Source organism: Somniosus microcephalus, chromosome 6 (assembly GCF_052327205.1).
Source record: "Somniosus microcephalus isolate GS21.2 chromosome 6, FLI_Smic_1.0, whole genome shotgun sequence".
NCBI classification, from domain to species: domain Eukaryota; kingdom Metazoa; phylum Chordata; class Chondrichthyes; order Squaliformes; family Somniosidae; genus Somniosus; species Somniosus microcephalus.
Window position 1 is genome coordinate 240,487,470 of NC_140992.1, and position 27,150 is coordinate 240,514,619.

The following is a 27,150-nucleotide window of genomic DNA, read 5'->3' on the forward strand; positions in this document are numbered from 1 at the left end:
CACTATGCCACCGTGCTTAGGTTTTTATTCTTCTAGCATTATTTGTTTTAAAAAAAAAAAAAAGTCAGGCTCTGGAAAGCGTCTCTGTAGCTTAGCAACAGCTTCAGAGACGCTTCCAAGGTACGGGCCGAGTGTTTACAAGCTGTTGCTAAGCAACAGTGTTTGTTGTCAGATACGGAGATGAAAACCTCCGTATCCTTCAACATTAGCGCTGGTCTATCCGGAAGTTTTGATAGATCGGCAGCAGCTCGGTCCCGTCGGTGCCGGATATCGCGAAGTTTCCTGTACATGGTCTTCATTCCATATATTTGATTCAATGCAGGAAAAGATGTTGGCAGAAACTTTAGAAAATAGCAGCATCAACCCACTTTTTATACATCTAGTTATCCTCCTTTCTCCCACCATGCCCCCCCCCATCTCAAGTAATCATGAACTAAGTTCACATAGATGTCAAATTGCTGTTAATCTACATTACTGTCTTTATCCTTTCTGAATTATAAGCATTGAGCGGAATGGTTTGCAAAATTGAAGCCAAAATAAATTTAGATCAATGAATATGCAGTCGTCACAGAGTCAAAAGTTTACTATGTTTTGTGAAAGAAACACAACTCTGAAGCCAGCAGGTCACTGTCCAGTCAGTGTAAAAAAAAAAAAAAAAAAAAAATGGTTGTTTGCCCATTCCTTGGAACTGTGAATATTTGGAACTTATTTACATTTGGCCACCAGACATGGGTGGATGGTAGCAACTAAATATTTTGAGGGGTGAGGGGCAGAAGAGACCTTGAAAAAGGTTATTCAGAGACTGACTCCATGTTGCTCAGACACCTGGAGTTGCAAGATGCTGTTCATGGGTGGAGGAGTGAAATTATTGGAGCCACATTTGTAGATAGATTTTTGTTTTTGTTTTTTTTTGGTGAATTTTAATGTACATGTTGAATTTTATTTTTCGGGGTCTGTAATGGGATGGGTGTGGATCTGTCGTGGCAACTGTATCTCTGCCAATGTATTTTTTATGTTCCTGTATGATGGAGAGAACCACTTCTAGTAAAATCTGAATGTATAGATTTTTTTTGAAAATCGCGATTATGGAAAAAATTGAAGAAATGGAGAAAGAGTTGCAGAATTTAATTGGTGAATCAAGAAAGTATAAAAAGAGAATTACACAGAATTTAACCAATGAGGAAGAAGAAAATTGGTCACTGGTTTGATAGTCACAAAGTAGATGGCCGACTCAACACATGACAAACACGAGATTTTAATATCAAGCTATATTATGCTAGTTAGCGGACAATCCTGGTATGAAAAAGGCACAGGACTAAATTACTGGAATGGAGATCCTTTTTGATTATTTTAGTATTGAACAGTTGCAAAACAATAACATTTCATAACACGGTAGAATAGTTTTTTCTCCAATATGTATAGTTGATTTTAACTTTACCAGTAGTACCAATATAATGTTTCTAAACTCTGAAATGATTCAGAAATCCTAGTTTTTTTGGTGCTCATCAAAGTGAGGGATGTTTGTGCTGAAGAATGGAGCTCTTCCAATTTCAGATATGCAGTGCTGACATCAAGCATTCCCAGGTCAGGTATAGCACAACCAAATGTAGAGTAAAGGTTTCTCTACTTTTCCCCAACCATGTGCCTCTGCCCAAACCCCTCGAGCACCCTATACTGCAGTAATGTGACATTGTTTTACTACACCAACCATATTGTGGTCTCTTGATTGCCAATTAGTGCTGAACTAGGGACAGTTTTGTGCTGCAGGCCCATGTCCACTCGGAGCTGGATTGAGATGCCCAAACCCATTTAATATAGGGCCCTTAAAGCCAGCTGCCAGAGAAGACTGACCACGACGTACCTCGCCTATAATCGGGGAATCCAATCATCTGTTTGCAGCTGTGAAAATATCAAAGGTTTGGGAACCATTCTACTTTTTGCCAAATTGGCTGATGACCAAATTGCAACCAAATTCTTCTGGGGGACAAGAAAAGCCAGTTCCCATAACCATGCCCTCCATAGTTGGAATCACCATTAGAATAAATTGCACTTCTGTAGACATTCTGCTCAACATGGAGCTGTAAAACCTATCTACTCTGATGACCTAACATGAGAAATTGCAGAGTCAATGCTCAACGTTCAAGTTCTTAACTTTTTTTTTTTCATTTAAGGTGAGGGATGCTAATAGTGGGGAATTGAACATTTTCAATTTTGGGCAGCCAATGTGGAACTCTTGTCAGAGATAGCATGGCAAGGTGCAGAGCCTAGCTTCCCAACATTTGAAGCTCACTGTTTGAAAAATGTGTTCCAGCCCTAAATCTCTCAAAAGCACCCCGTACTGTATCAGTATGTCTCTTTGTGCACGCCAGGCATCCTGTGGCCTAGTGTTCATGCAGGACTAGAGGAAATGTGATCTCCTTTGATCTAGATTTGAACCCAGGTCCCGAAAGTGAACGACCAGCAACTAACCCACTATGTCACCCGGTTTTAATGGCCCGTATTTTCTGCGTGCAGAGGCCTCCGATCTGGAAAAAATCTACGCCCTTACCTGAGGGCTCCAGAGGTCATAGAAACATAGAAGATAGGAGCAGGAGTAGGCCATTCGGCCCCTCGAGCCCGCTCCGCCATTTAACGAGATCATGGCTGATCATCCAAATTCAGTACCCTGTCCCTGCCTTTTCCCCATATCCCTTGATCCCTTTAGCCTCTAGAAATATATCTAACTCCTTCTTGAATATTTTTAATGAATTGGCCTCAACTGCCCTCTGTGGCAGAGAATTCCACAGGTTCACCACTCTCTCGGTGAAGAAATCCTCCTCATCTCAGTCCTAAATGGCTTACCCCTTATTCTTAGACTGTGACCCCTGGTTCTGGACTCCCCTGCCAACGGGAACATCCTTCCTGGATCTAGTCTGTCTAGTACTGTTAGAATTTTATAAGTTTCAATGAGATCCCCTCTCATTCTTCTAAACTCTAGCGAATATAAGTCTAATCGACCCAATCTCTCCTCGTACGTCATTCCTGCCATCCCAGGTATCAGTCTGGTGAATCTTCGCTGCACTCTCTCCATGGCAAGAACATCCCTCCTCAGATAAGGCGACCAAAACTGCACACAATACTCAAGGATAGGTCTCACCAAGGCCCAGTACAACTGCAGCAAGACATCCTTGCTCCTGTACTCGAATCCTCTCGCTATGAAGGCCAACATACCATTTGCCTTCTTAACCGCCTGCTGCACCTGCATGCTTACCTTCAACGACTGGTGCACAAGGACACCCAGGTCTCGTTGCACTTCCCTTTTTCCCAATCTATTGCCGTTCAGATAATCTGTCTTCCTGTTTTTGCCACCAAAGTGGATAACCTCGCATTTATCCACATTGGGCAGATGCATGGCAAATGCAGTATAATCACCCAACCTGTCCAAATCGTACTGGAGTTTCTCTGCATCCTCCTCACAGCACACACGCCTGCCACTCAGGAAAAAGACCCGTTTATTCCAACTCTTTGCTTCCTGTCCGCCAACCAGTTCTCTGTCCAAGACAGTACCTTACCCCCAATCCCATGTGCTTTAACTTTACACGCTAATCTCTTATGCGGGACCTTATCGAAAGCCTTCTGAAAGTCCAAATACACTACATCCACTGGATCTCCCTTATCTATTCTACCAGTTACATCCTCAAAAAATTCCAGTGGATTAGTCAAGCATGATTTGCCTTTTGTAAATCCATGTTGACTTTGTCCGATCCTGTCACTGTTTTCCAAGCGCTCTGCTATTACATCTTTTATAATGGATTCTAGCATTTTCTCCACTACCGATGTCAGGCTTACCGGTCTTTAATTCCTTGTTTTTTCTCTACCACCCTTTTTTAAATAGTGGGGTTACATTAGTGATCCTCCAAACCATGGGAACTGTTCCAGAGTCTATAGAATTTTGGAAGATGACCAGCAATGCAGCTACTATTTCTAGGGCCACTTCCTTAAGTACCCAAGATGTAGATTATCAGGCCCTGGGGATTTATCGGCCTTCAATCCTGTCAATTTCCTAACATCATTTCCCTACAAATACTGATTTCAGTCAATTTCTCCCTCTCATTAGACCCTATGTTCCCTGACATCTCTGGGAGGTTATTTGTGACCTCCTTTGTGAAGACAGAACCAAAGTATGTATTTAATTGGTCAGCCATTTCTTTGTTCCCCATTATAAATTCCCCTGATTCTGACTGCAAGGGACCTACGCTTGACTTCACCAATCTTTTTCTCTTCACATATCTATAGAAGCTTTTAGAGTCAGTTTCTATGTTCCCTGAAAGCTTACTCTCATATTCTATTTTCCCTTTCTTAATTAATCCCTTTGTCCTCCTTTGTTGAATCCTAAACTGCTCCCAATCCTCAGGCTTACTGCTTTTTCTGGCCAGTTTATATGTCCTCTCCTTGAATCTTATGCTATCCCTAATTTCCCTTGTTAGCCATGGTTGAGTCACCTTTTTTGGTTTATTTTTATGCCAAACTGGGATGAACAAATTCTGTAGTTCATCCATGCGGTCTTTGAATGTTTGCCATTGCCTATCCACCGTCAACCCTTTGAGTGAGATTCCCCAATCAATCCTACCCAACTCACGCCTCAGACCATCATAGTTTCCTTTATTTAAATTCAGAACCCTAGTCTCTGAGTCAACTACTTCACTCTCCATTTTAATGAAGAATTCTATCATATTATGATCGTTCCTCCGCAAGGGGCCTCGCACAACAAGATTGCTAATTAATCCTTTCTCATTACATAATACCCAGTCTAAGATAGCCTGATCTCTAGTTGGTTCCTTGACATATTGGTCCAGGAAACCATCCCGTATGCACTCTAGGAATTCCTCCTCCACCGTATTGATTCAATTTGGTTAACCCAATCTATATGTAGATTAAAGTCAGCCATGATAACTGCTGTGCCCTTATTGCACGCGTCTCCAATTTCTTGTTTAATGCCATCCCCAACCTCAGCATTACTGTTTGAGGGTCTGTATACAACTCCCACTAATGTTTTTTGCCCCTAGGTATTTCTCAGCTCTGCCCATACAGATTCCACATCATCAGAGCTAATATCTTTCCTTACTATTGTGTTAATCTCCTCTTTAACCAGCAATGCTACCCCACCTCCTTTTCCTTTTTTCCAGTCCTTCCCGAATACCCCTGGATGTTAAATTCCCAGTCTTGGTCACCCTGGAGCCATGTTTCCGTAATCCCAATTATATCATATCTGTTTACACCTATTTGCGCAGCTAATTCATCCACCTTATTACGAATGCTCCTCACATTAAGACACAAAGCCTTCAGGCTTGATTTTTTAACACTCTTAGTCCTTTTAGAATTCTAATTTACTGTGGCACTGTTTGATTTACACCCTTGATTTCTCTGCCTTCCACTTTTGCTTTTCTCCTTCCTGTCTTTTGTTTCTATCCTTGCTTCCCTTTCCTCTGTCTCCTTGCACAGGTTCCCAACCTCCTGCCATTTTAGTTTAAACCCTCCCCAACAGCAGTAGCAAACACTAGGTCAGTTCCATCTCTGCTCTACGAAATGCGGAGGGCCCAGGTATCCCAGGGACTCATGCGGTTTGCAAGCGTCCCTGGTATCCCGTGGGCCATGGGGAACCAATGGAAGAAGGGAATCCCCTTCACACTTTTGACAGCTTAGACCTGTCAAAAGTATGAATGGGGATCACTGAAAAAACACATCAAAAAATTAAATAATTTTTTTTAATCACATTTTTAAAATTAGTTAAAATTAGGGCTAAAAAAAAATACCTTTTTTTAAAAAGTATTTTTAAATTATAAATGAGTGGGGAAAAAATTTATTTTTTTACTTTTTTAAACTCTTTTATGCCTGCTTTTACCAGACGTAAGATTTTAAAGGGATTTCAGCGGGCGGAACCCCCCCCCCCCCCCCCCCAACCACCCGCAAAGGCCGTTCTCCAGGGCAGGCGTGTGATCTGTCAAGAGGATTCTTGACCGATCGGAAATGCCGGTTTTCAGCGCAAGCGCTTCGCATGCCTAAAACTGGCACTTGCGAGGTCACTACGGGTGTGTACACAGCTCGTACACACCCATAGGCATCGGAAAATACGGACCATTATTTTATATTAACAGCATTAATTGATTATTTTCATTTCTGTGGGTATCATATTGCATCTTTTATGCAAATAAATCCTTATTGTATAAATGCTAAGTGATTTCCCCGTATGATTTCATTCATTTTTACCTATGTTCAGGCATTTGAACTGCTAGCGCATTTTGGACAATATGGCAAGGTAGGAAAGAATTTAACGCTGAGTTAAACTATAAACAGTTAGCTTGTATGGTAATGATCATTGAGTGTGACAAACTTCAAACTTTTTTTTCAGCTCGTATGATTTGGAAGCATTTTAATGTAAATTCCTGCCAAATGAGTGTTTCTGATAAGAAAACATTGTTAAGACGTTAATTAACATAACCACACAGTTGTCTGGTTTGTGAGAACATAACATGATTACATAAAAAAATCTATATTTCTGAGTTCATTAAATGTCCTGTTCATCATCTCCTTGAATTAAATACAGATTAACCCTTATCTTTCTAGTCTGTACTTTATCTCACTCAGGCGCCATGCTTCTGGGAGGCTGTTGGTACACCAAGTCCAAAATGATTGATTTCTGGCTGATACACATTCATTTCCAAGATTTTAACTTCTATCTACATATTTGTTGAGTTCCGGCAGTGTGCTTATCATTTTTAAAAATATAATGAGCAGCAGTATTTTTCAGTCCAGTGGGGATGTAGCAGTTGCTCAATTAATAGCTCATCAATCGGTTGATTAAAATATTTCTGTATCTTTGTTAAAGTTCCATATTGTTTTACAAAGACATTTCTAGTGCAAGGCTTCTATTTGAAAGAAGTTATCCCTTTTTGATCAAAAAATAAATTTCAAGTTCGAACATTCAGACTTAGCAAAATGTTTCTGATCCTATGTTGCAACAGTGACTACACTTTAAAAGAACTTAATTGGCTGTGAAGTGCTTTGGGACCTTTGACGGTCATGAAATGCGCTATATGAAAGCAAGTTCATTCCTTCTCCTCTTCATGCTGTAAACTGCTCTGATCCCAAGTATTTGTACAGTATTTGACACACTGTTGTGTTAAAAATATGATTTATAAAACTGCTGTTTTGGAAGATATTTGAATTTTTAACATGGTAAATGTTCAACTACTTTGGAAGTCGGATCGGGCCCTTCTGTTAACTGACACCCCATAGTGTCTCTGCTGGAGGTGGTCCTTTAATGGATTATTATTCTGGCACGATTGTTGGAGCCAGTCACAGCTACAAGACTGTTTCAGCCACAGTTTAATTCTACAGTGCTAAAATATTCTTTCAAGCCATCTTTCCTGCTTGGTCTCAGTTGCTCTCAGTCATAACAGGTCCTGTTAATCTACACAAACCCTTATCAGCTACTTGAAAGTTTGCAAACTATCGCTGCAAAATCGTTGGGTCAAGGGCAAGAGTCAGTGGGCCTGTGTAGCTACAGGAAAAAATGAACTGCTTCGGAACAAAACAAGCTTTGATGCATTGGTCTGTTGGATTGTAAAAAAACTTTGAAGCATCTCACTTTTGAAAATATATATTTTTAAGGTCATCAATATGTCGAATCAAACCAAATTAGAGTAATGATGACATTTATTTTTCTTTCAACCAAGCCAAACAGTTGAGTAAAACATGCAGCCTTTAAAAACTGAAAGTAAGTTTGATTTACTAAAGCAGCTTGTTAAATGCTTCATGTTGTAATCTCTGTTAAATTGAAGGGCAAGTGTAATGTTAGAATGAAAGGGTTCCCTTTTTTATTCTCCAACTAATTTTAATAGTACTGGTATCCAAAGAAAATCTGTGTAGGAAAATATTATTAAATTCTTTTTGCAGTTGAGTCTTATTCAGAGTATTTTTAACATTTTGATTGTAAACATAGTGATGGGAAGCTTCAAATCAACCATGACCAAAGTGGAATTTTGAGGGGCTTCTCCAACTTTACTGGCTGCACAGTTTGATATTTTTTAAACTTTACATTAAAAATCTTATGTTTAAATGTGTTACCTATTTTCTCTTCACCGGTGCAAACAATAAAATTATTTTATGAATTTTTCTTGTCCCACATGCATTGAGAATTTGCGTTCCCATAAATTAAAATTAAGTGCAAACATGATACTGTGGACCTACTTAAAAAAATAAAAAAAAATTGCTTCTGTTCCAGCATTGTGTAAAAAAAAAATATGATGCTGTTGTTTGAGATTTTGACCAATATGGAAATGTGGGATTACATTTAATAGCACATGGCTGCAATTGTGTATCTTTTTGTCAATTAATGCTTTTTAAAATGTGATTCCTATCATTCTGCGTTACATAAATGATTTTTTTTAATTTGAGAGAATGAATGTCTAGTTAAATTCATTGATGTTTAGGTGGATTACCATACTATGTTTACTTAATTAGTAGTCATTTAAGCAGCCCAAAATTTTTTTGCTACAAATAGAAGCAGTTGGTCTGGGAACTATGGGCTGGATTTTACTAACCGAGACGAGTTGGGGGCGGGACTTCTGCCTTCTGGGTTCTAGTCCCGCCTCCAGCGCCGTCCGATGCGCAGACGCTGTTTTCCCCTGATTGGCCTTGTTCAGGCAGTGAAGTGGCTATAATCCTCTTCCTGCCGCTAGGAGTCGGGTCCCTGCGCAAATCGGGGACCTGACTCCCGGGAAGATTGGTTGGAGGCGGTTCAGGACCCGCTCCTATTCTTTTTGATTTTCCCAGCAGACCCGCCTCCTCCGGGCTGGTAAAATCCAGCCCAGAGAGTCTGTGTCTTTCCCTGTCATTTTTTCCTTTCCCAATTTCTCCTGAAGGCTTTGATTTCTTCCTGGTGTGAAGCTACACAGGTGTCTGGCAACTTCTGCTGCAGTGGCCAATATTAACGTAGAAGGACATAAGCAGCAATATTGTGAGAACACAATCACCTCCAAATCATACACCATCCTAACTTGGACCTATGTTGCTGTTCCTTCATTGTCACTGGGTCAATATTCAGGAATTCCCAATCGAGCACCATTAGCACAAGGACTGGAATCATTCAAGAAAAAGTCCCACTACTACTACCACCACCACCACCTCAGTGCAACTAGAGATGGGCATAGAGTCATCGAGTCATAGATTTGTACAGCACAGAAAGAGGCCCTTCGGCCCATCGTGTCCACGCCTTTCATCAAGCCCTATCTATTCTAATCCCATTTTCCAGCACTTGGTCCGTAGCCTTGTATGCTATGGCGTTTCAAGTGCTCATCTAAATGCTTATTGAATGTTGAGAGGGTTCCTGCCTCTACCACCCTTTTCAGGCAGTGAGTTCCAGATTCCAACCACCCTCTGGGTGAAAAGGTTTTTCCTCAAATCCCCTCTAAACCTCCTGCCCCTTACCTTGAAACTATGCCCCCTGGTTATTGACCCCTCTACTAAGGAGAAAAGTTCCTTTCTATCTAACCTATCTATGCCCCTCATAATTTTGTACACCTCACTCAGGTCCCCCCTCAGCCTTCTCTGCTCTGAGGAAAACAGCCCCAGCCTGTCCAGTCTCTCTTCATAGCTGAAGCGCTCCAGCCCAGGTAACATCTTGGTGAATCTCCTCTGCACCCTCTCCAATGCAATCACATCCTTCCTATAGTGTGGCGACCAGAACTGCACACAGTATTCCAGCTGTGGCCTAACTAGCGTTTTGTACAGCTCCACCATAACCTCCCTGCTCTTGCCTTCATTAGCTGAGGCATAGAATATAAGTATCACATATGCCTTTTTAACCACCTTATCTACCTGTCCTGCTGCCTTCAGGGATCTATGTACATGCACACCAAGGTCCCTCTGATCCTCTGTCCTTCCTAGGATCCTACCATTCATTGTGTAGTCCCTTGCCTTGTTAGTCCTCCCAAAATGCATCACCTCACACTTTTCAAGGTTAAGCTCCATTTGCCACTGTTCTGCCCATCTGACCATCCCGTCTATCATCCTGTAGCCTGAGGCTTCCCTCCTCACTATTTACCAATCCACCAATTTTCGTGTCATCTGCGAACTTACTGACCATACCTCCTACATTCATATCTAAATCATTATTGTACACTACAAACAGCAAAGGGCCCAGCACCGATCCCTATGATACACCACTTGACACAGGCTTCCAGTCACAAAAACAACCTTTGACCATCACCCTCTGCCTTCTGCCACTAAGCCAATTTTGGATCCAATGTGCCAAATTGCCCTGGATCCCATGGGCTCTTACCTTCTTGACCAGTCTCCCATGCGGGACTTAGTCAAAAACCTTACTGAAGTCCATGTAGACTACATCAACTGTACTACCCTCATCCACACAGCTAGTCACCCCCTCGAAACATTCAATCAAATTGGTTAGACATAAGAACATAACATAAGAAATAGGAGCAGGAGTAGGCCAATCGGCCCCTCGAGCCTGCTCCACCATTCAATAAGATCATGGCTGATCTGATCCTAACCTCAAATCTTCTATCACTCTGCATCCACCTGAACCCATGTGATCTCCCGGGAGAGGCGAAAAACCAGATAAAGACCCAATGGCCAATTTGGGAGAAAAAAATCTGGGAAATTCCTCTCCGACCCATCTAGGCGATCGAAATTCTTCCAGGAGATCACTCTGTCCCTATATTTTCTACAGTACTTACCTTCTGTAAAGGCAATCTCCACCCCAGCCAGGAACAGGAATAAAACCATCTCCTGAAATCTAACACAGAATTAGAACACAGTAGGAGCAGAACAAGGCTACACGGCCCCTGGGCCCACTCCACTACCCACAGGGCCATGACCATTCCGAACCTAGACTCATGTCCAATTTCCTGCCCGCTCCCCGTAACCCTTAATTCTCTTTACTTCTAGGAAACTATCTATTTCTGTTTTAAATTTATTTAATGATGTAGCTTCCACAGCTTTCTGGGGCAGCAAATTCCACAAACCTACCACCCTCTGAGTGAAGAAGTTTCTCCTCATCTCAGTTTTGAATGAGCAGCCCCTTATTTTAAGATTATGCCCCCTAGTTCTAGTTTCACCCATCATCCATGATCTCCCCCTGACAAAGCCATGCTGACTATCCTTGATTAATCCTTGCCTTTCCAAGCGAAGACTAATTCTGTCCCTCAGAATTTTTTCCAATAATTTCCCTACAACTGATGTTAGGCTCACTAGCCTGTAATTTCCTGGTTTATCCCTACTACCCTTCTTGAATAATGGTACTACATTAGCTGTCCTCCGGTCCTCTGGCACCTCCCTTGCCTCACACAGCAGCCTGGGATACATCTCGTCTGGGCCTGGGGATTTATCCACTTTTAAACCCGCTAAAACCGCTGGTACCTCCTCCCTATCGATACTAATTTGTTCAAGTATATCACAATCCCCCTGCCTGATTTCTATGCCTATATCGTCCTTCTCCATAGTGAACACAGATGCAAAATATTCATTTAAAACCTCACCCACATCTTCCGGCTCTACACACAGATTGCCATTTTGGTCCCTAATGGGCCCTACTCTTTCCCTGGTTATACTCTTGCCCCTAATATACTTAAAAAGTACCTTGGGATTTTCCCTTATTTTGCCCGCCAGTGTTTTTTCATGCCCCCTCTTCGCTCTCCTGATTTATTTTTTAAGTACCCCCCTGCACTTTCTATACTCCTCTAGAGCTTCCACTGTTTTTAGTCCTTTGTATCTGCCAAAAGCCTCCCTTTTTTTCCCTAATCCATTCTTGTATATCCCTTGACATCCAGGGTTCTCTGGGCTTGTTGGTCCCACCCTTGACCTTTACGGGAACATGTTGGTGTTGTACTCTTTCTCTTTCCTTTCTGAAAGACTCCCACTGCTCTGATGTGGATTTTCCTACAAGTAGCTAATCCCAATCCACTTTGGCCAGATCCTGCCTTATCATATTAAAATCGGCCTTCCCCCAATTTAGAACCTTTATTTCCAGTCCATCTTTGTCCTTTTCCATGACTACCTTAAATCTCACCGAATTTTTTTTAAATTTGTTTTATTCATTGCTGGGATGTGGGCGTCTCTGGCTAGGCCTGCATTTAGTGCCCATCCCTAATTGCCCTTGAGAAGATGGTGGTGAGCCGCCGCCTTCAACCGCTGCAGCCCATATGGTGTAGGTACACCCACAATGCTGTTAGGAAGGGAGTTCCAGGATTTTGGCCCAGCGACAGTCAAGGAACGGCGATACAGGTCCAAGTCAGGATGGTGTGTGGCTTGGAGGGGAACTTGTAGGTGGTGATGTTCCCATGCGTCTGCTGCCCTTGTCCTTCTAAGTGGTAGAGGTCGCGGGTTTGGAAGGTGCTGTTGAAGGAGCTTTGGCGAGTTGCTGCAGTGCATCTTGTAGATGGTACACACTGCAGCCACACTGCGCCGGTGGTGGAGGGAGTGAATGTAGAAGGTGGTGGATGGAGTCCCAATCAAGCGGGCTGCTTTATCCTGAATGGTGTCAAGCTTCTTGAGTGTTGTTGGAGCTGCACTCATCCAGGCAAGTGGAGAGTATTCCATCACACTCCTGACTTGTGCCTTGTAGATGGTGGAAAGGCTTTGGGGAGTCAGGAGGTGAGACACTCGTCGCAGAATTCCCAACCTCTGGCCTGCTCTTGTAGCCACAGTATTTATATGGCTGGTCCAGTTCAGTTTCTGATCAATGGTAACCCCCAGGATGTTGATAGTGGGGGATTCAGCGATGGTAATGCCATTGAATGTCAAGGGGAGATGGTTAGAGTCTCGCTTGTTGGAGATGGTCATTGCCTGGCACTTGTGCGAATGTTACTTGCCACTTGTCAGCCCAAGTCTGAATGTTGTCCAGGTCTTGCTGCATATGGACACGGACTGCGTCAGTATCTGACGAGTCTCGAATGGTGCTGAACAGTGTGCAATCATCAGCGAACATCCCCACTTCTGACCTTATGATGGAGGGAAGGTCATTGATGAAAGAGCTGAAGATGGTTGGGCCTAGGACACTGCCCTGAGGAATTCCTGCAGTGATGTCATGTGATTGAGATGAATGACCTCCAACAACCACAGCCAACTTCCTTTGTGCTAGGTATGATTCCAACCAATGGAGAGTTTTCCCCTTGATTCCCATTGACTTCAGTTTTGCTAGGGCGCCTTGATGCCACACTCGATCAAATGCTGCCTTGATGTCAAGGGCAGTCACTCTCTCCTCACTTCTTGAGTTCAGCTCTTTTGTCCATGTTTGGACCAAGGCTGTAATGAGGTCAGGAGCTGAGTGGCCCTGGCGGAACCCAAACTGGGCGTCAGTTAGCAGGTTATTGCTGAGTAAATGCCGCTTGATAGCACTGTCGACGACACCTTCCATCACTTTGCTGATGATTGAGAGTAGACTGATGGGACGGTAATTCGCCGGGTCGGATTTGTCCTGCTTTTTGTAGACAGGACATACTTGGGCAATTTTCCACATTGCCGGGTAGGTGCCAGTGTTGTAGCTGTACTGGAACAGCTTGGCTAGGGGCGCAGCTAGTTCTGGAGCACAAGTCTTCAGTACTATTGCCGGAATGTTGTCAGGGCCCATAGCCTTTGCAGTGTCCAGTGTCTTCAGCCGTTTCTTGACATCACGTGGAGTGAATTGAATGGGCTGAAGACTGGCATCTGTGATGCTGGGGACCTCAGGAGGAGGCCGAGATGGATCATCCACTCGGCACTTCTGGCTGAAGATAGTTGCAAATGCTTCAGCCTTGTCTTTTGCACTCACGTGCTGGGCTCCACCATCATTGAGGATGGGGATATTTTTGGAGCCTCCTCCTCCTGTTAGCTGTTTAATTGTCCACCACCACTCACGACTGGATGTGGCAGGACTGCAGAGCTTTGACTTGATTCAATGGTTGTGAGATCGCTTAGCTCTATCTATCACATGTTGCTTCTGTCGTTTGGCATGCAAGTAGTCCTGTGTTGTAGCCTCACCAGGTTGACACCTCATTTTTCGGTATGCCTGGTGCTGTTCCCGGCATGCTCTCCTGCACTCTTTGTTAAACCAGGGTGGATCTCCCGGCTTGATGGTAATGGTAGAGTGAGGGATATGCTGGGCCATGAGGTTACAGATTGTGGTTGAATACAATTCTGCTGCTGCTGATGGCCCACAGCACCTCATGGATGCCCAGGTTTGAGTTGCCAGATCTGTTCAAAATCTGTCCCATTTAGCACGGTGGTAGTGCCACACAACACGGTGGAGGGTATCCTCAACATGAAGACGGGACTTCGTCTCCACAAGGACTGTGCGGTGGTCACTTCCACCAATGCTGTCATGGACAGATGCATCTGCAACAGGTAGATTGGTGAGGACGAGATCAAGTAGGTTCTTCCCTCTTGGTTCCCTCACCACCTGTCGCAGACCCAGTCTGGCAGCTATGTCCTTTAGGACTCGGTCAGTTGTGGTGCTACCGAGCCACTCTTGGTGATGGACATTGAAGTCCCCCACCCAGAGTACATTCTGCGCCCTTGCTACTCTCAGTGCTTCTTCCAATTGGTGTTCAACATGAAGGAGTACTGATTCATCAGCTGAGGGAGGGCGGTAGGTGGTAATTAGCAGGAAGTTTCGTTGCCCATGTTTGACTTGATGCCATGAGACCTCATGGGGTCCTGAGTCAATGTTGAGGACTCCAAGGGCTACTCCTTCCCGACTGTATACAACACGGTGCCACCACCTCTGGTGGGTCTATCCTGCCGGTGGGACAGGACATACCCAGGGATGGTGATGGTGGTGTCTGGGACATTGGTTGTAAGGTATGATTCTGTAATTATGACTATGTCAGGCTGTTGCTTGACTAGTCTGTGGGACAGCTATCCCAATTTTGGCACAAGCCCCCAGATGTTGGTAAGGAGGACTTTGCAGGGTCGGCAGGGTTGGGTTTGCCGTTGTCGTTTCCGGTGCCGAGGTCGATGCCGGGTGGTCCGTCCAGTTTCATTCTTATTGTTTTTCGTAGTGGTTGTTTACAACTGAGTGGCTTGCTAGGCCATTTCAGAGGGCATTAAGAGTCAACCACATTGCTGTGGGTCTGGATTCACATGTAGGCCAGACCAGGTAAGGACAGCATTAGTGAACCAGATGGGTTTTTGCAACAATCGACAATGGTGTCATGGTCGCCATTACTAAGACTAACATTTAATTCCAGAATTAAATTGAATTGAATTTAAATTCCACCAGCTGCCGTGGTGGGATTTGAACCCATATCCTCAGAGCATTTGAGTGAGCCTCTGGCTTACTAGTCTAGTGACATAACCACTACGCCACCGCCTGGTCACTGTCACCAAAATGCTCTCCTACTGACACTTCTACCACTTGCCCAGCTACATTCCCTAGAATTAGGTCCAGTACCGCCCCCTCTCTTGTCGGACTTTCTACATGCTGGCTCAAAAAGCTGTAACTGCAGCCTTGCCTGCGTCGCCCCTATCCTGAGAAATTTAAAAAATAACACGGCACTAAGTCTCCCGCTTGCCACTGACCAGTATAGCAGTACAGTGAGAAGGAAACTAAAAACACTGCGAGTTATTATATGTCTCTTTCCATTTTTTATTGAGCCAATACAAAAGGAAGATAAAAAGCTACCTCCACAATTAATCAAAACTATCGAGCAAAAACAGATTTCAGAAGGCGCTATGTTGGCCTTTCAAAATCCTGATAAACAATTTGTAAACTTCATAACAAAGCATAATTGCAAGAATCTTGTTCACCAGATCTCCTGATGAGATTATTGCAAAGTCTATAGACTGTAAATATAGGTACATGACACTCTGGTGATTAATATTAATTATTTCTATTGCCTGAACAGACATAGCATCTACTGCCTTTGTTAGATGATACAACTTGCTTGGTCCTAAATGATCATTTACCAAAACAGTCAAGCTGTTTTATCTTGATTGGCGGCGGGGGGTTGTCGGGGAGGAGCAGCCTACAGGCAATTGACATAACAGGAATGAATAATTTCCTTTCAAAATTGCAGACCACTTTATGTATTTCACATCTTACCCTCCTACTGCTTTCCCAGAAACCAGGCCAAATTAGAATTGTCACAATATTAACAAACTACAAATTCCTAATATAGGGAAATATATATATAATGTAGAGATTCATATGTCCTGGAACGGGTCTAATGGGTCTGTCACAGATGTCCCCACCAGACATGCAGTGCACCTCCAGCAAGATGGCTAGATGATCAGAAGTGGGAATTCTGGCCTGTTTTATCCTGGAGCACTAATGCCAATTGTAGCATGCCTACTGCCTCTCTGGCTGGTATCAGTCACCACAGTACAGACTGGGAATTGAACCTTGGAATTTCCTGGTCTGTTTTGCTCGCTTACTCGGATAACCTAACTGGGTCATTGGTGGAACTTTCTCCTTCATCTTTAAGTCAGCTTCTCTGCTTGCGTGAGTAAGCTAACCGGGAAATACAAGCTAAGCAGAAAGAGGACGCTGTGGAAATAACTTGGAAAAAAACCTAACCAGGAATAATTAAGGAGTGAAACGATCAGTAAAAGTTTGGAAAGTGTTACTCAGATAGATGTGTTATTTTTCTTTCTTTTTGCCGTTCATTTGGTTGAGCATTGTGGGGACAGATAATTGGTTCCATATTGAGGTCCATTGTACATTTGCTTGTGATTGAGACCAGTTTGTGGTGGTGCAAGTAAGAAGGAAAGAGATGCCTTGGCCTGGCAAGGTTTATTGCCTAAATGTACACCCCATTTGAAACACAACTGGCCCTCCCCATACCAGGCTGTGGGCTAATCTATAGTTTAATGGAAGGCAGTTCCATCTAGGTGATTTGCATTGCAACTTAATCTAAATTTGCTAGTATGCAATTGAAATGTGAACGTTTAATACTATATGAAAGTACATTTTTAATCAAGAAGTTTCATGTAGTGTTATCTGATCCAAAATTATACCATTTTATTTTTGGTACAAGACTACCACCAGTCACCAACAGGTTACTGCATGCGGCTCAAAACAAGAAAACATACTGCATCTTGTGTTAATTTGGTAGCTATGACTTTCACTAAGGTCAAAAAAATCTTCTGATTATGTACTGAAATAAATAATGGCAATTTAGTAATTTTTTTTCCTACATACATATCATTTTCAAATCTCAAATTTGTTACTTTGCTAAACTATGTTAAAGGTACAGTTTTTTTTCAAGTTCAGTTGTTAAAGTTTTCCAATCATCACATTGTACTTTTGGCAGTTTTTTTCCCTGTTAGAGTTGCTTGATAGCGCAACTGAGCCTTGTTGCTTTGTATCGCAACTTTCAGATATTACATTGCAGTTAAATGTTCTGTTCACGTTATCTGTGAAGTTTCCGAAAAACTCTTAAAAAATTTCTTTTCCTTCTAAAGAAACTCAACTGTTTGATGGATGCTTTCCAGAACTACAAAGTGTGATAAATTAAACAGCTCAGCAAGTCTTAAGTATCTGAGCCTCTAGTGCATCAGGGAGAAGCCTGATAAATTAGTGATAAGTAGATGATAAAGATGTGGTATGGAACATGTTTGTGTATGATATGTATTTGAGACGGTCTGGTTAATATTACCAGCACTAAGCTCTTGTCATAGTTTTCCTTCAACTCTTTAAAAATATGGTGTCCTTTGTAAGCCAGGATACCAGAGCCATGTTTTGAGCTTTGAGAATAATTTGACTGAAGAGCAGATAATGTTAAATATACTAGAAGTTTCTAATTTCTTGTCAAAATTCAAAGATGCACTTCAAATCGGCATACATGCATTGACAATTGTGTGTAATTTTTCATACTGTAGTTTCTTCAGTAGTCAGATGAGCACACTTTTGCTTGTTGATGTAAATTTTTGTAACTTTCTTAGTTGTGTTTGTATATTTTGAAATTGGTGTTTCAAATACTTTGTAATATGTTATTTTGGGCAATTGTTGGCAACTGCACTATCTCAGCAGTCAGCAAGGTTTTCTCAATACACTATGCTATGACCATTATACTAGACTCTTGTACAATCTCATTAAAAATGTAAACTTAGGTTTTTAATGAATATGTTGCTCTTTATTATAAACTGTCAGCTTTAATTCGTATGCAACTATATGCTGTAATTTTTTAAAAATCCGGATTCTGAAGAATAATTATACAATCTTGGCTCAAAATGCTTTTTAACAAGAGTGCTATGATTCACTATATTCCATAAAACAGCTGGCAGATTTAACAGACCATTACCGTGCTAATTGTATAACTTTTGATCAGCATGTGACGATGGAGGTGTTCCCTCTTATCTTGCCCAAAGAAGTTAATTTGCATCTGCATGCTGACCTGAAATTCAGTGCTACTAATGAACTGCACTCCCCTCTCTTGCATTCCTCCTCTGACCATGTATATCTGTATAATAGGTGTGCTCCTTTTGCATAAAATGTTCCCATAAGTTTCATTGGAAAAAACGATTGGGGGAAGCATTTGCACTTTGCAGTACTTCTTTTACCCTGCTCTTCCCCCACCCTCCAAGTATATTTCCCCTCCCAGCCCTTCAAGTATACTTATTATTACATTTTTAAAAAAGTAATAGTGTAACCCCAGTCTGGTAAGAGGTAATTTTCACCTTCCATGGATGCCTGTTATTTGGGGAGCCATGCCTATTGCACCCTGCACCACGGAGCAGACCAGATTAGAAGACAGTTGAAGATCGGTTGGTGGGAGCATTGCATGTGGAAATTGAACTGCAATCAAAATTTGAGAGAGCCCATACATACCTATGGTGGCTAGTTAACATATCAAGTTATTTTGCTATTTAATGATGAAATAATGTTTGGTAGCTAATATAAATGACCAGGAAATTCATTAGGATGAATATGTAGATAATGCGACTCGATTTGGAGCATCTAAATTGTAGATTCTTCTAGTTAGAATCTTGCTGCAGCAGCCTTTGGAAATCCAACAACAGGCAGGGGGTTCTTAAAATACATGAATTTAGGTGCATAACTCTTTGCAATTGGATCTATGTCACACCCTCCAAAAATCTCAGGCTACCAATAGATACTTGTGCAGACCAATGACTGCAGCATCAGACAGTGGGCAGGGTATCTGGTTTCATATCTCCTTGGTTAGGCTCTTAAGTTTCGTATGAAAAGTAAAAGTCAAACTTTACAAAAAGTCTTTGTCCAACTTGAATTTCTTTCTCCCCCATCCTAACCACCCCCAATAGGGTGACTAATTAAGAATAGCTAAAAAGGTGGTTGTGGCCCAATTGCTAACTATTCTGGCTAAGGTTTGGCTTTAAAAATAATAGGGTTTTTTTGGGCATCTGTTGTAATTTGCTTCTTCAAATATAATTACATTTAGTTGACTGGACCAAACCCAAACTAAACCATGCCTTCTGCTATGCATAACCAAAGAAGATTCTTTATTTTTGGTAAAACATTTAAGTTTTACTGTGAATGTTGGATAGTGCACCTAGCTTTGAACTCTGGCTACTGCACTGCTGAGTTCTCAGTGATGACTGTAGCCCTTGGTTTGAGGCTGAATAATTAGATTTCCTATCAACAGCTCCGGGATCATCCCAGATTAAAATTTTCACCATCATTAACATTCATAGGAAAAGGATGAGCGAGATTTCAGGATTGCAGACATCAGCATCATTGTTGAGCACTGAGTAATTTCAGCAGCAGATGGAACAGCAAGACAGGGAACTATAAAAAAATAAATATTTTTGCTAAGTATAGAGACAAAATATTCATTTTAATGTATTTTTGGGGTGGGGGGAACATTTATTAATGACTATGTATTTCACACCAATCAAATTCTACTTGTGTGCACTGATCAGTAAACCAAGCACTTAGAATCATAGAATTTTATAGCATAGGAGACTATTCAGCTCCTTGTGCCTGTGCTGGCTTTCTGAGAGAACTATCCATCCAGTCCAATTTCCCTACACCTTGTACCCTTTTATTGAATCAAAACTTGTACCCTTTTATTGAATCAAAACTTATGTCGAACAAATGATTTTCATTGATTTTTTTTTATGAACACTATGCGTGGTTTAATGGAAGGGCTAGTTAGCCTCTCTTTTTAAACATTTAACTTCCACACACAGTAACATAACCTATAGTGATTAAGCTTGTCTTTCTACAGATCTACTTCTAGACCTAGGGCTACATTTCCTTTAAAAACTATTGTAATACTGTTAAACCATCAGACCTTGATCTGTTTCTCGACTTCCTGCTTTGCCTGGGATAAGATATGAATTGAAATGGTAGAGACATATATTGACGTTATATTTTGCCATTAGAATGCAATGACAGCAGCAGCGAGCTTCGCCTATAAGCGTTAACCTCCCTGTTTTCTCTGGTGTGCTGCCAGTCTCAACATAGACCCATTTGTGGTCCAATAGGCAAGAAGTCCCATGTTTGGCACTGCCTTTGATCCAGGACGCCATCAGTTATGGACTTGCAGCGTTTACATTGAAAGTGCTGTTGGCAGGAATACTATAGGGGTGCTGCCATTGTAAAACTTTACTGTAATAGCCTTTATCTTTGATGCTATAACTGCTTTTATAAATTGTATCATTCATATCCATCTTGCTATACATTTTTGTACTCCAGCAATAATTTACCAAAAAACTCATTTCAGTATCAATAAACCTATTTTTGCTGTATAGAAATTTTTGTTCATTCCAGCCTGATGACCTAAACTTAAGGTTTTCTCTGTTTTTATTTCATTTTGAAATCCAGATCTATTGATTTTTTTTAAACTGGCTGCAAACTGCACTTCTGAGTTATAAAATGTTGTAACAGCTGCCTGGACAGAAGAAAAAAACTAAACTAAATCTGAGGATAAATCCATCATTGGTGCCATCTTGTGGCTGATGGCTTCACACTATATAGTGAAGGCTTTTTTTAAATTTTGCTACACTACTGATTTGTATCAATTAAAAATGGAGAATCTCTCAAACTCTATTGTGCTTTTTTTTTCTATATATTTTTTTAACTAACTAGCCCTTTTTATGAATCATTCACCAGATGCAGGTCCATGTGGGTCTGTTTTTAGTAATAATGGCTGATAAACCGGATTTTTTAAGATAGAGAAAGGACTATGAAAGGAGTTGTGTACGTCATGATTCAATAGCATCATATCCTAATATGCTGTCATGGATTCTTGGAATCTTTATTTTCTGGCCAAATTAGCCAAATATTGAAAAATGGAGACCACCACTTGTTCATGGGTAGGATAAAGCAATAGACTGTGTAAGTTCACATTTTTAATTCAATATTTTCTAAATGTTTGTCGCTAAGAGGTGACGCATACTGTGCCTATTTTAAAATTTTCTGCACATTTCAAAATGAAAATGTATAGATAGATGCCCCTTCCATGACTGAAAGCACTGACTCAAGTCAAAATTTAACAAAAATGTCATGAGATAGTGAAGTTGAGCTTACTTTGATGGCTTTATTTATGCTATTCGAAATGTTACTATTTAGCTGACTTTACTTATGTTTGAGGCTGCATTTACACTACAAGTTTGACAGATGCAAAATGATTTCACACTGATGCTAACTTTGTAAATCTGTAGTCCGACTCAGTCTGACTTTGGTGGACAAAGTGGAGTGATACTCCCTCCTCCAGTTTGGCACCTGACTCTGGATTTTAGGATGCATTTACATGAGAACTTTAGCATTGGTCCAAAATAAAATTGCCTCTCACAAACACTGGAGTAGTGTAAATGCACTAAATTGGCTCATGATCACAGACATTGTATGAATCAAAATTGGCAACCAGATTTTATAAAGAGATTTCATCCAATATTGTATTTTGTGCAATCTGTCAAATTTAGGTCAGAAAGCTATTGCCAAATAGGATAAACAGGTTCCTAAACTTTTTTTTCTCCCCTCAGTGTGTTACTACATCCCTGCAGTTGAAAGACGAATGGTGCTGGTTAAGACGACTGAAAGTAACGGTGAATGAAGGATCGGCCAATTGCACCATCTACTGCAAAGGTGTGTGCTCTTTCCATCAACATTTTTAAGAAGATAATAGATTGTTCAAATTTAATTTTGTTTAAACTTATTGTTACTCTGATTGAAAATTTAGGAAGAAAAATTTTCAATTAGCAAGTGTATTTGAAAATTGAATTATGACTTCAGGATGCTGTAATTATTATTCGTGCATCAAAAAGGAATTATTTATTTCTGCATTACTCTATTGGGAATACTGATTGAGCTATTGCAAAAACTGAATTAAAAAAAAAAAACTAACCCTGTAACACTATATACTTCAAAAGGGGGAATTTTCTAATTTGAAATCTGTCCATCTGCCAGCATTATCTTTATACATCAATGGACCAGATTTCAAAAATAATAGTGAGGCTAATGGCACTCGCCATTATTTAGGCGTAAACAGTACAGCAACTTCAGGCGAGGGGCAGATGCGCGGTTAAACGCGAATATCCGCCCTGCTGTTAGTTTCACGAAAATGGCATCTCGCTGTCTGCCAAAGCATTGAATGGTGTGAAGTTGTTGTATTTATGTGGTAAGTACGAGCTAAACTCGCCACAGAAAGTTCTGTCCTGTCATTTCAAGTCTAAGTAGCCCTTTAGCGACGTGATAAGTGTTAATTATCGCCAATCAACCTCTCGGGTACAAAAAATTAACAATTACAAGTGTGGAGTCTCATTGCTTCAGGTTTTAATTGTTGTTGGAGATTTTAAAAATGTAAAATTTTCTTTCTCTCTCTATTTCTCTTTCTATATCTGATTTGACATTTGGCCGGATTTCGCTCTCCACGGCGAGCGAACGGTACCAGCCCGAGCATTACACTTGCACTTGCCCACAGACTTTCTATGGGATTTTGCACTGGAACTTACTGTAATTCGAGAGCCACAAAGTGCAACGCCCTCTACAGGGGATCTGGGACAGGGCAAGCAACTGCATGTATCCTTAACCAATCATTTGGAGAATCGTGAAGTGACAGTTAAAATATTTAAGTTAATGTCAAATCAGGTACAGAAAGAGAAATAAAGAAAGGGAAAGAAAAATGGGATTAAGGGAGAGACATAAGAGACAAAGAAAAAGTAAAAAATTATATACTTTTATTTTTTAAATCTCCAACAATAATTAAAATCTGAAAGAATGAGACTCCATGCTTGTAAAAGTTAAATTTCAGTGCCAGTGAGGTTGTTTGGCAGTAATTAAGACTTAAAAATTCACTTACATTGGAATGGACAAGCCCTAACTTTTTCTGGTGAGTTTGGTGGGTATATATCACATAAGTGCATCAACATCATGCAGTTCCGTGTGTTTCAATGCCAAGTCTCTCAGCAAGATACCATTCTCGTGCAGCTTCTGGAGGAGCAGCACAGCTCGGACAACAACTTCAAGCTTTCCGCGTTTAACTGCACATGTGCGGTCGCTGGAATTTGCTGTCCGATTTACACTTACAGTGAGCGCTGTTAGCCTCACCGTTATTTCTACAGCACAGTCCAACCCATTGAATTTACCCACTCTCATTTACAGTTCCTCCTCAGTCCTTGTGCTGCTTATTTCACAATCCCTCAATCTGATTGGCTAAGGGGACACATAACTGCTTGCCGTGTTCACTCAGGTCCCAGATGCCCGGTTTCCCTCACTGCAGCATTATCAGCTTGCACTTTCAGCAACTTGCCACGGAAAAAGATGTTAAAAACCTAAACCTGCAAGGGCAAGTCTAGCTAACGGCAAACACTGGTAGATGCCCTGCTACAGCAAATTACGGCCCAATAACTTTTAAAATGCACCAATAGTCCAATCAAATCTTCAGAAGTTCCTGCCTCTCTTCAGATGCTACATTTCTTTTCAAAAAGTAGTCATTTTGCTCTGTGTATGTACATGTGCATGAGCACTATCTTAAGCCAATCATTTTATCATTGTCAAGAATTAGTATTTTAACAGATTTTATGAAGAGCTTTGTTACAAAAAAAATTGGAAATATATACAAGATTTTAAGTATTTAAAGTGACGTGGTTACACGTGGCATTTTATGCTTTGCATAGGACCGACTGTAAAGCAGTCCCTCAAAGATTGGTGAGAATATGGTGTGAATGAACTTGCTGTTCAAAGGAAGTACTTCCAGAGACATTGGAGCTGGTTATCTGTTCTTCCCAAAAGTTGTGGAATGGTGGATAGCATAGGCAGGAGTCAGTGCAAAGGATTGGTTTGCTTTGATTTTATTTTGCAGGGAGACTAGAGCTGCTTGCACATCTTTAGATGCCAAGTCTACTTGCAATGAATTCCAATCTTTCTACAATTGGTTGATCATCTACTACCTAAGCATGAAGTGTTGTCCTGTTTTTCTCACATGGCACCAACAGTGCTTCAGTAGCTTGGATCACAATGGAGTGGTTTGTATCGTGGGCATGTTCTCCAACCACCACCCATTAATTCTACTTCAGAATTAAAGTTTGTTGACTGTTTCAAATAGCCCATGTGATCGTTCCAGAAAAACTATCACTCTGGGACATTCCCTTATGAGGTGCAAAGACTTTCCATCACTTCCAAGACTGGATAGATGACCTTCCTGGTGATTTATACAAAACAAGCACATCGTTATTTGAAATTTATACACACATTGGCTGTGATTTCGCCAGCCGTGGCGAGTCCGGTGCGGCCAGAGCAGAGAGTGGAATCAAACTCCGCTCCCGTCTTCATCCCGCCTCCTCCAAGTGATTTTGCCCTGATTTGGGCTTGTTAAGCCCACCCTGCGAGGTTCCTGGCCAGTTAAGACGGGAGGAAAAAGAGGGGGAGAGCTATAGTAATAGGGGATTCTATTGTAAGGGGAATAGATAGGCATTTCTGCGGCCGCAAACGAGACTCCAGGATGTTGTGTTACCTCCCTGGTGCAAGGGTCAAGGATGTCTCAGAGCCGGCTGCAGAATATCTTGGAAGGGGAGGGTGAACAGCCAGTTGTCGTGGTACATATAGGTACTAACGATATAGGTAAAAAGCGGGATGAGGTCCTAAAAGCGGAATACAGGGAGTTAGGAGGTAAATTAAAAAATAGGACCTCAAAGGTAGTAATCTCAGGATTGCTACCAGTGCCACGTGCTAGTCAGAGTAGAAATAGAAGGATACTTCAGATGAATACGTGGCTAGCGGAATGGTGCAAGGGGGAGGGATTCAAATTCCTGGGACATTGGAACCGGCTCTGGGGTAGGTGGGACCAGTTCAAACCGGACAGTTTGCACCTGGGCAGGGCCGGGACCGATGTCCTAGGGGGAGTGTTTGCTAGTGCTCTGGGGGAGGGTTTAAACTAAAATGGCAGGGGGTTGGGAACCTGAGCAAGGGGACAGGGAAAAGGGAAACAAGGATAAAAGCAAAAGATAGGAAGGAGAAAAACAAAAGTGGCAGTCAGAGAAATCAACGGTTTAAATCAAACATGGCCACAGTAAATAATAATTCTAAATAGGTCTAAGAGCGTTAAAAAAACAAGCCTGAAGGCTTTCTGACTTAATGCGAGGAGCATTCGTAATAAGGTGGATGAATTAGCTGCGCAAATAGAGGTAAACGAATATGATTTCATTGGGATTACGGAAACATGCCTCCAGGGTGGCCAAGGCTGGGAACTCAACATCCAGGGGTATTCAATATTCAGGAAAGATAGGCAAAAAGGAAAGGGAGGTGGGGTAGCATTGCTGGTTAAAGAAGGGATTAACACAATTGTAAGGAAGGATATTAGCTCTAATGATGTGGAATCTGTATGGGTAGAACTGAGAAATACCAAGGGACAGAAAACCTGTATGGGTAGAACTGAGAAATACCAAGGGACAGAAAACGTTAGTGGGAGTGGTATATAGACCTCCAAACAGTAATGCGGAGGTTGGGGACGGCATTAAAAGGGAAATTAGAGAAGCGTGCAATAACGGCACAGCAGTCATCATGGGTGACTTTAATCTACATATAGATTAGGCTAACCAAATTAGTAACAATACTGTGGAGGAGGAATTCCTGGAGTGTTTACGGGATGGTTTCCTGGACCAATATGTCGTGGAACCAACCAGAGATCAGGCCATCTTAGACTGGGTATTATGTAACGAGAAAGGATTCATTAGCAATCTTGTTGTATGAGGCCCCTTGGGCCGGAGCGATCGTAATATGATCGAATTCTTCATTAAGATGGAGAATGAAGTATTCGACTCGGAGACTAGGGTCCTAAATTTAAATAAAGGAAACTATGATGGTCTGAGGCGTGAGTTGGGTAGGATTGATTGGGGAATCTCACTCAAAGGGTTGACGGTGGATAGGCAATGGCAAACATTCAAAGACCGCATGGATGAACTACAGAATTTGTTCATCCCAGTTTGGCATAAAAATAAACCAAAAAAGGTGACTCAACCATGGCTAACAAGGGAAATTAGGGATAGCATAAGATTCAAGGAGAGGACATATAAACTGGCCAGAAAAAGCAGTAAGCCTGAGGATTGGGAGCAGTTTAGGATTCAACAAAGGAGGACAAAGGGATTAATTAAGAAAGGGAAAATAGAATATGAGAGTAAGCTTTCAGGGAACATAAAAACTGACTCAAAGCTTTTATAGATATGTGAAGAGAAAAAGATTGGTGAAGTCAAGCGTAGGTCCCTTGCAGTCAGAATCAGGGAAATTTATAATGGGGAACAAAGAGATGGCAGACCAATTAAATACATATTTTGGTTCTGTCTTCACAAAGGAGGACACAAATAACCTCCCAGAGATGTCGGGGAAGATAGGGTCTGATGAAAGGGAGGAACTGAAAGAAACCAGTATTTGTAGGGAAATGGTTAGGGAAATTGATGGGATTGAAGGCCGATAAATCCCCAGGGCCTGATAATCTACATCCTAGGGTACTTAAGGAAGTGGCCCTAGAAATAGTTGATACTTTGCTGATCACCTTCCAGCATTTGATGGAATCTGGAACAATACCTATGGATTGCAGGGTAGCTAATGTTACCCCACTATTCAAAAAAGGTGGTAGAGAGAAAGCGGGAAATTACAGACCGGTAAGCCTGACATCGGTAGTGGGGAAAATGCTAGAGTCCATTATAAAAGATGTAATAGCAGAGCACTTGGAAAACAGTGACAAGATCGGACAAAGT

At 41.6% G+C, this 27,150-nt stretch overlaps 1 protein-coding gene across 3 annotated transcripts in view; it reads left to right on the forward strand.

Annotated features, from left to right (window-relative positions):
• The window catches only part of zfpm1 (zinc finger protein, FOG family member 1), a 258,811-nt gene that overhangs the window by 194,304 nt on the left and 37,357 nt on the right, over positions 1–27,150 (forward strand). For 2 of the 3 annotated variants that reach the window (XM_085991613.1, XM_085991616.1), the window contains exons 5-6: positions 6,257–6,295; positions 21,943–22,045. In XM_085991613.1, coding sequence (XP_085847739.1) covers positions 6,257–6,295; positions 21,943–22,045 — 142 coding nt within the window. The remainder of the gene's footprint in view (positions 1–6,256; positions 6,296–21,942; positions 22,046–27,150) is intronic. The other variant, XM_085991615.1, reaches the window with a different exon arrangement.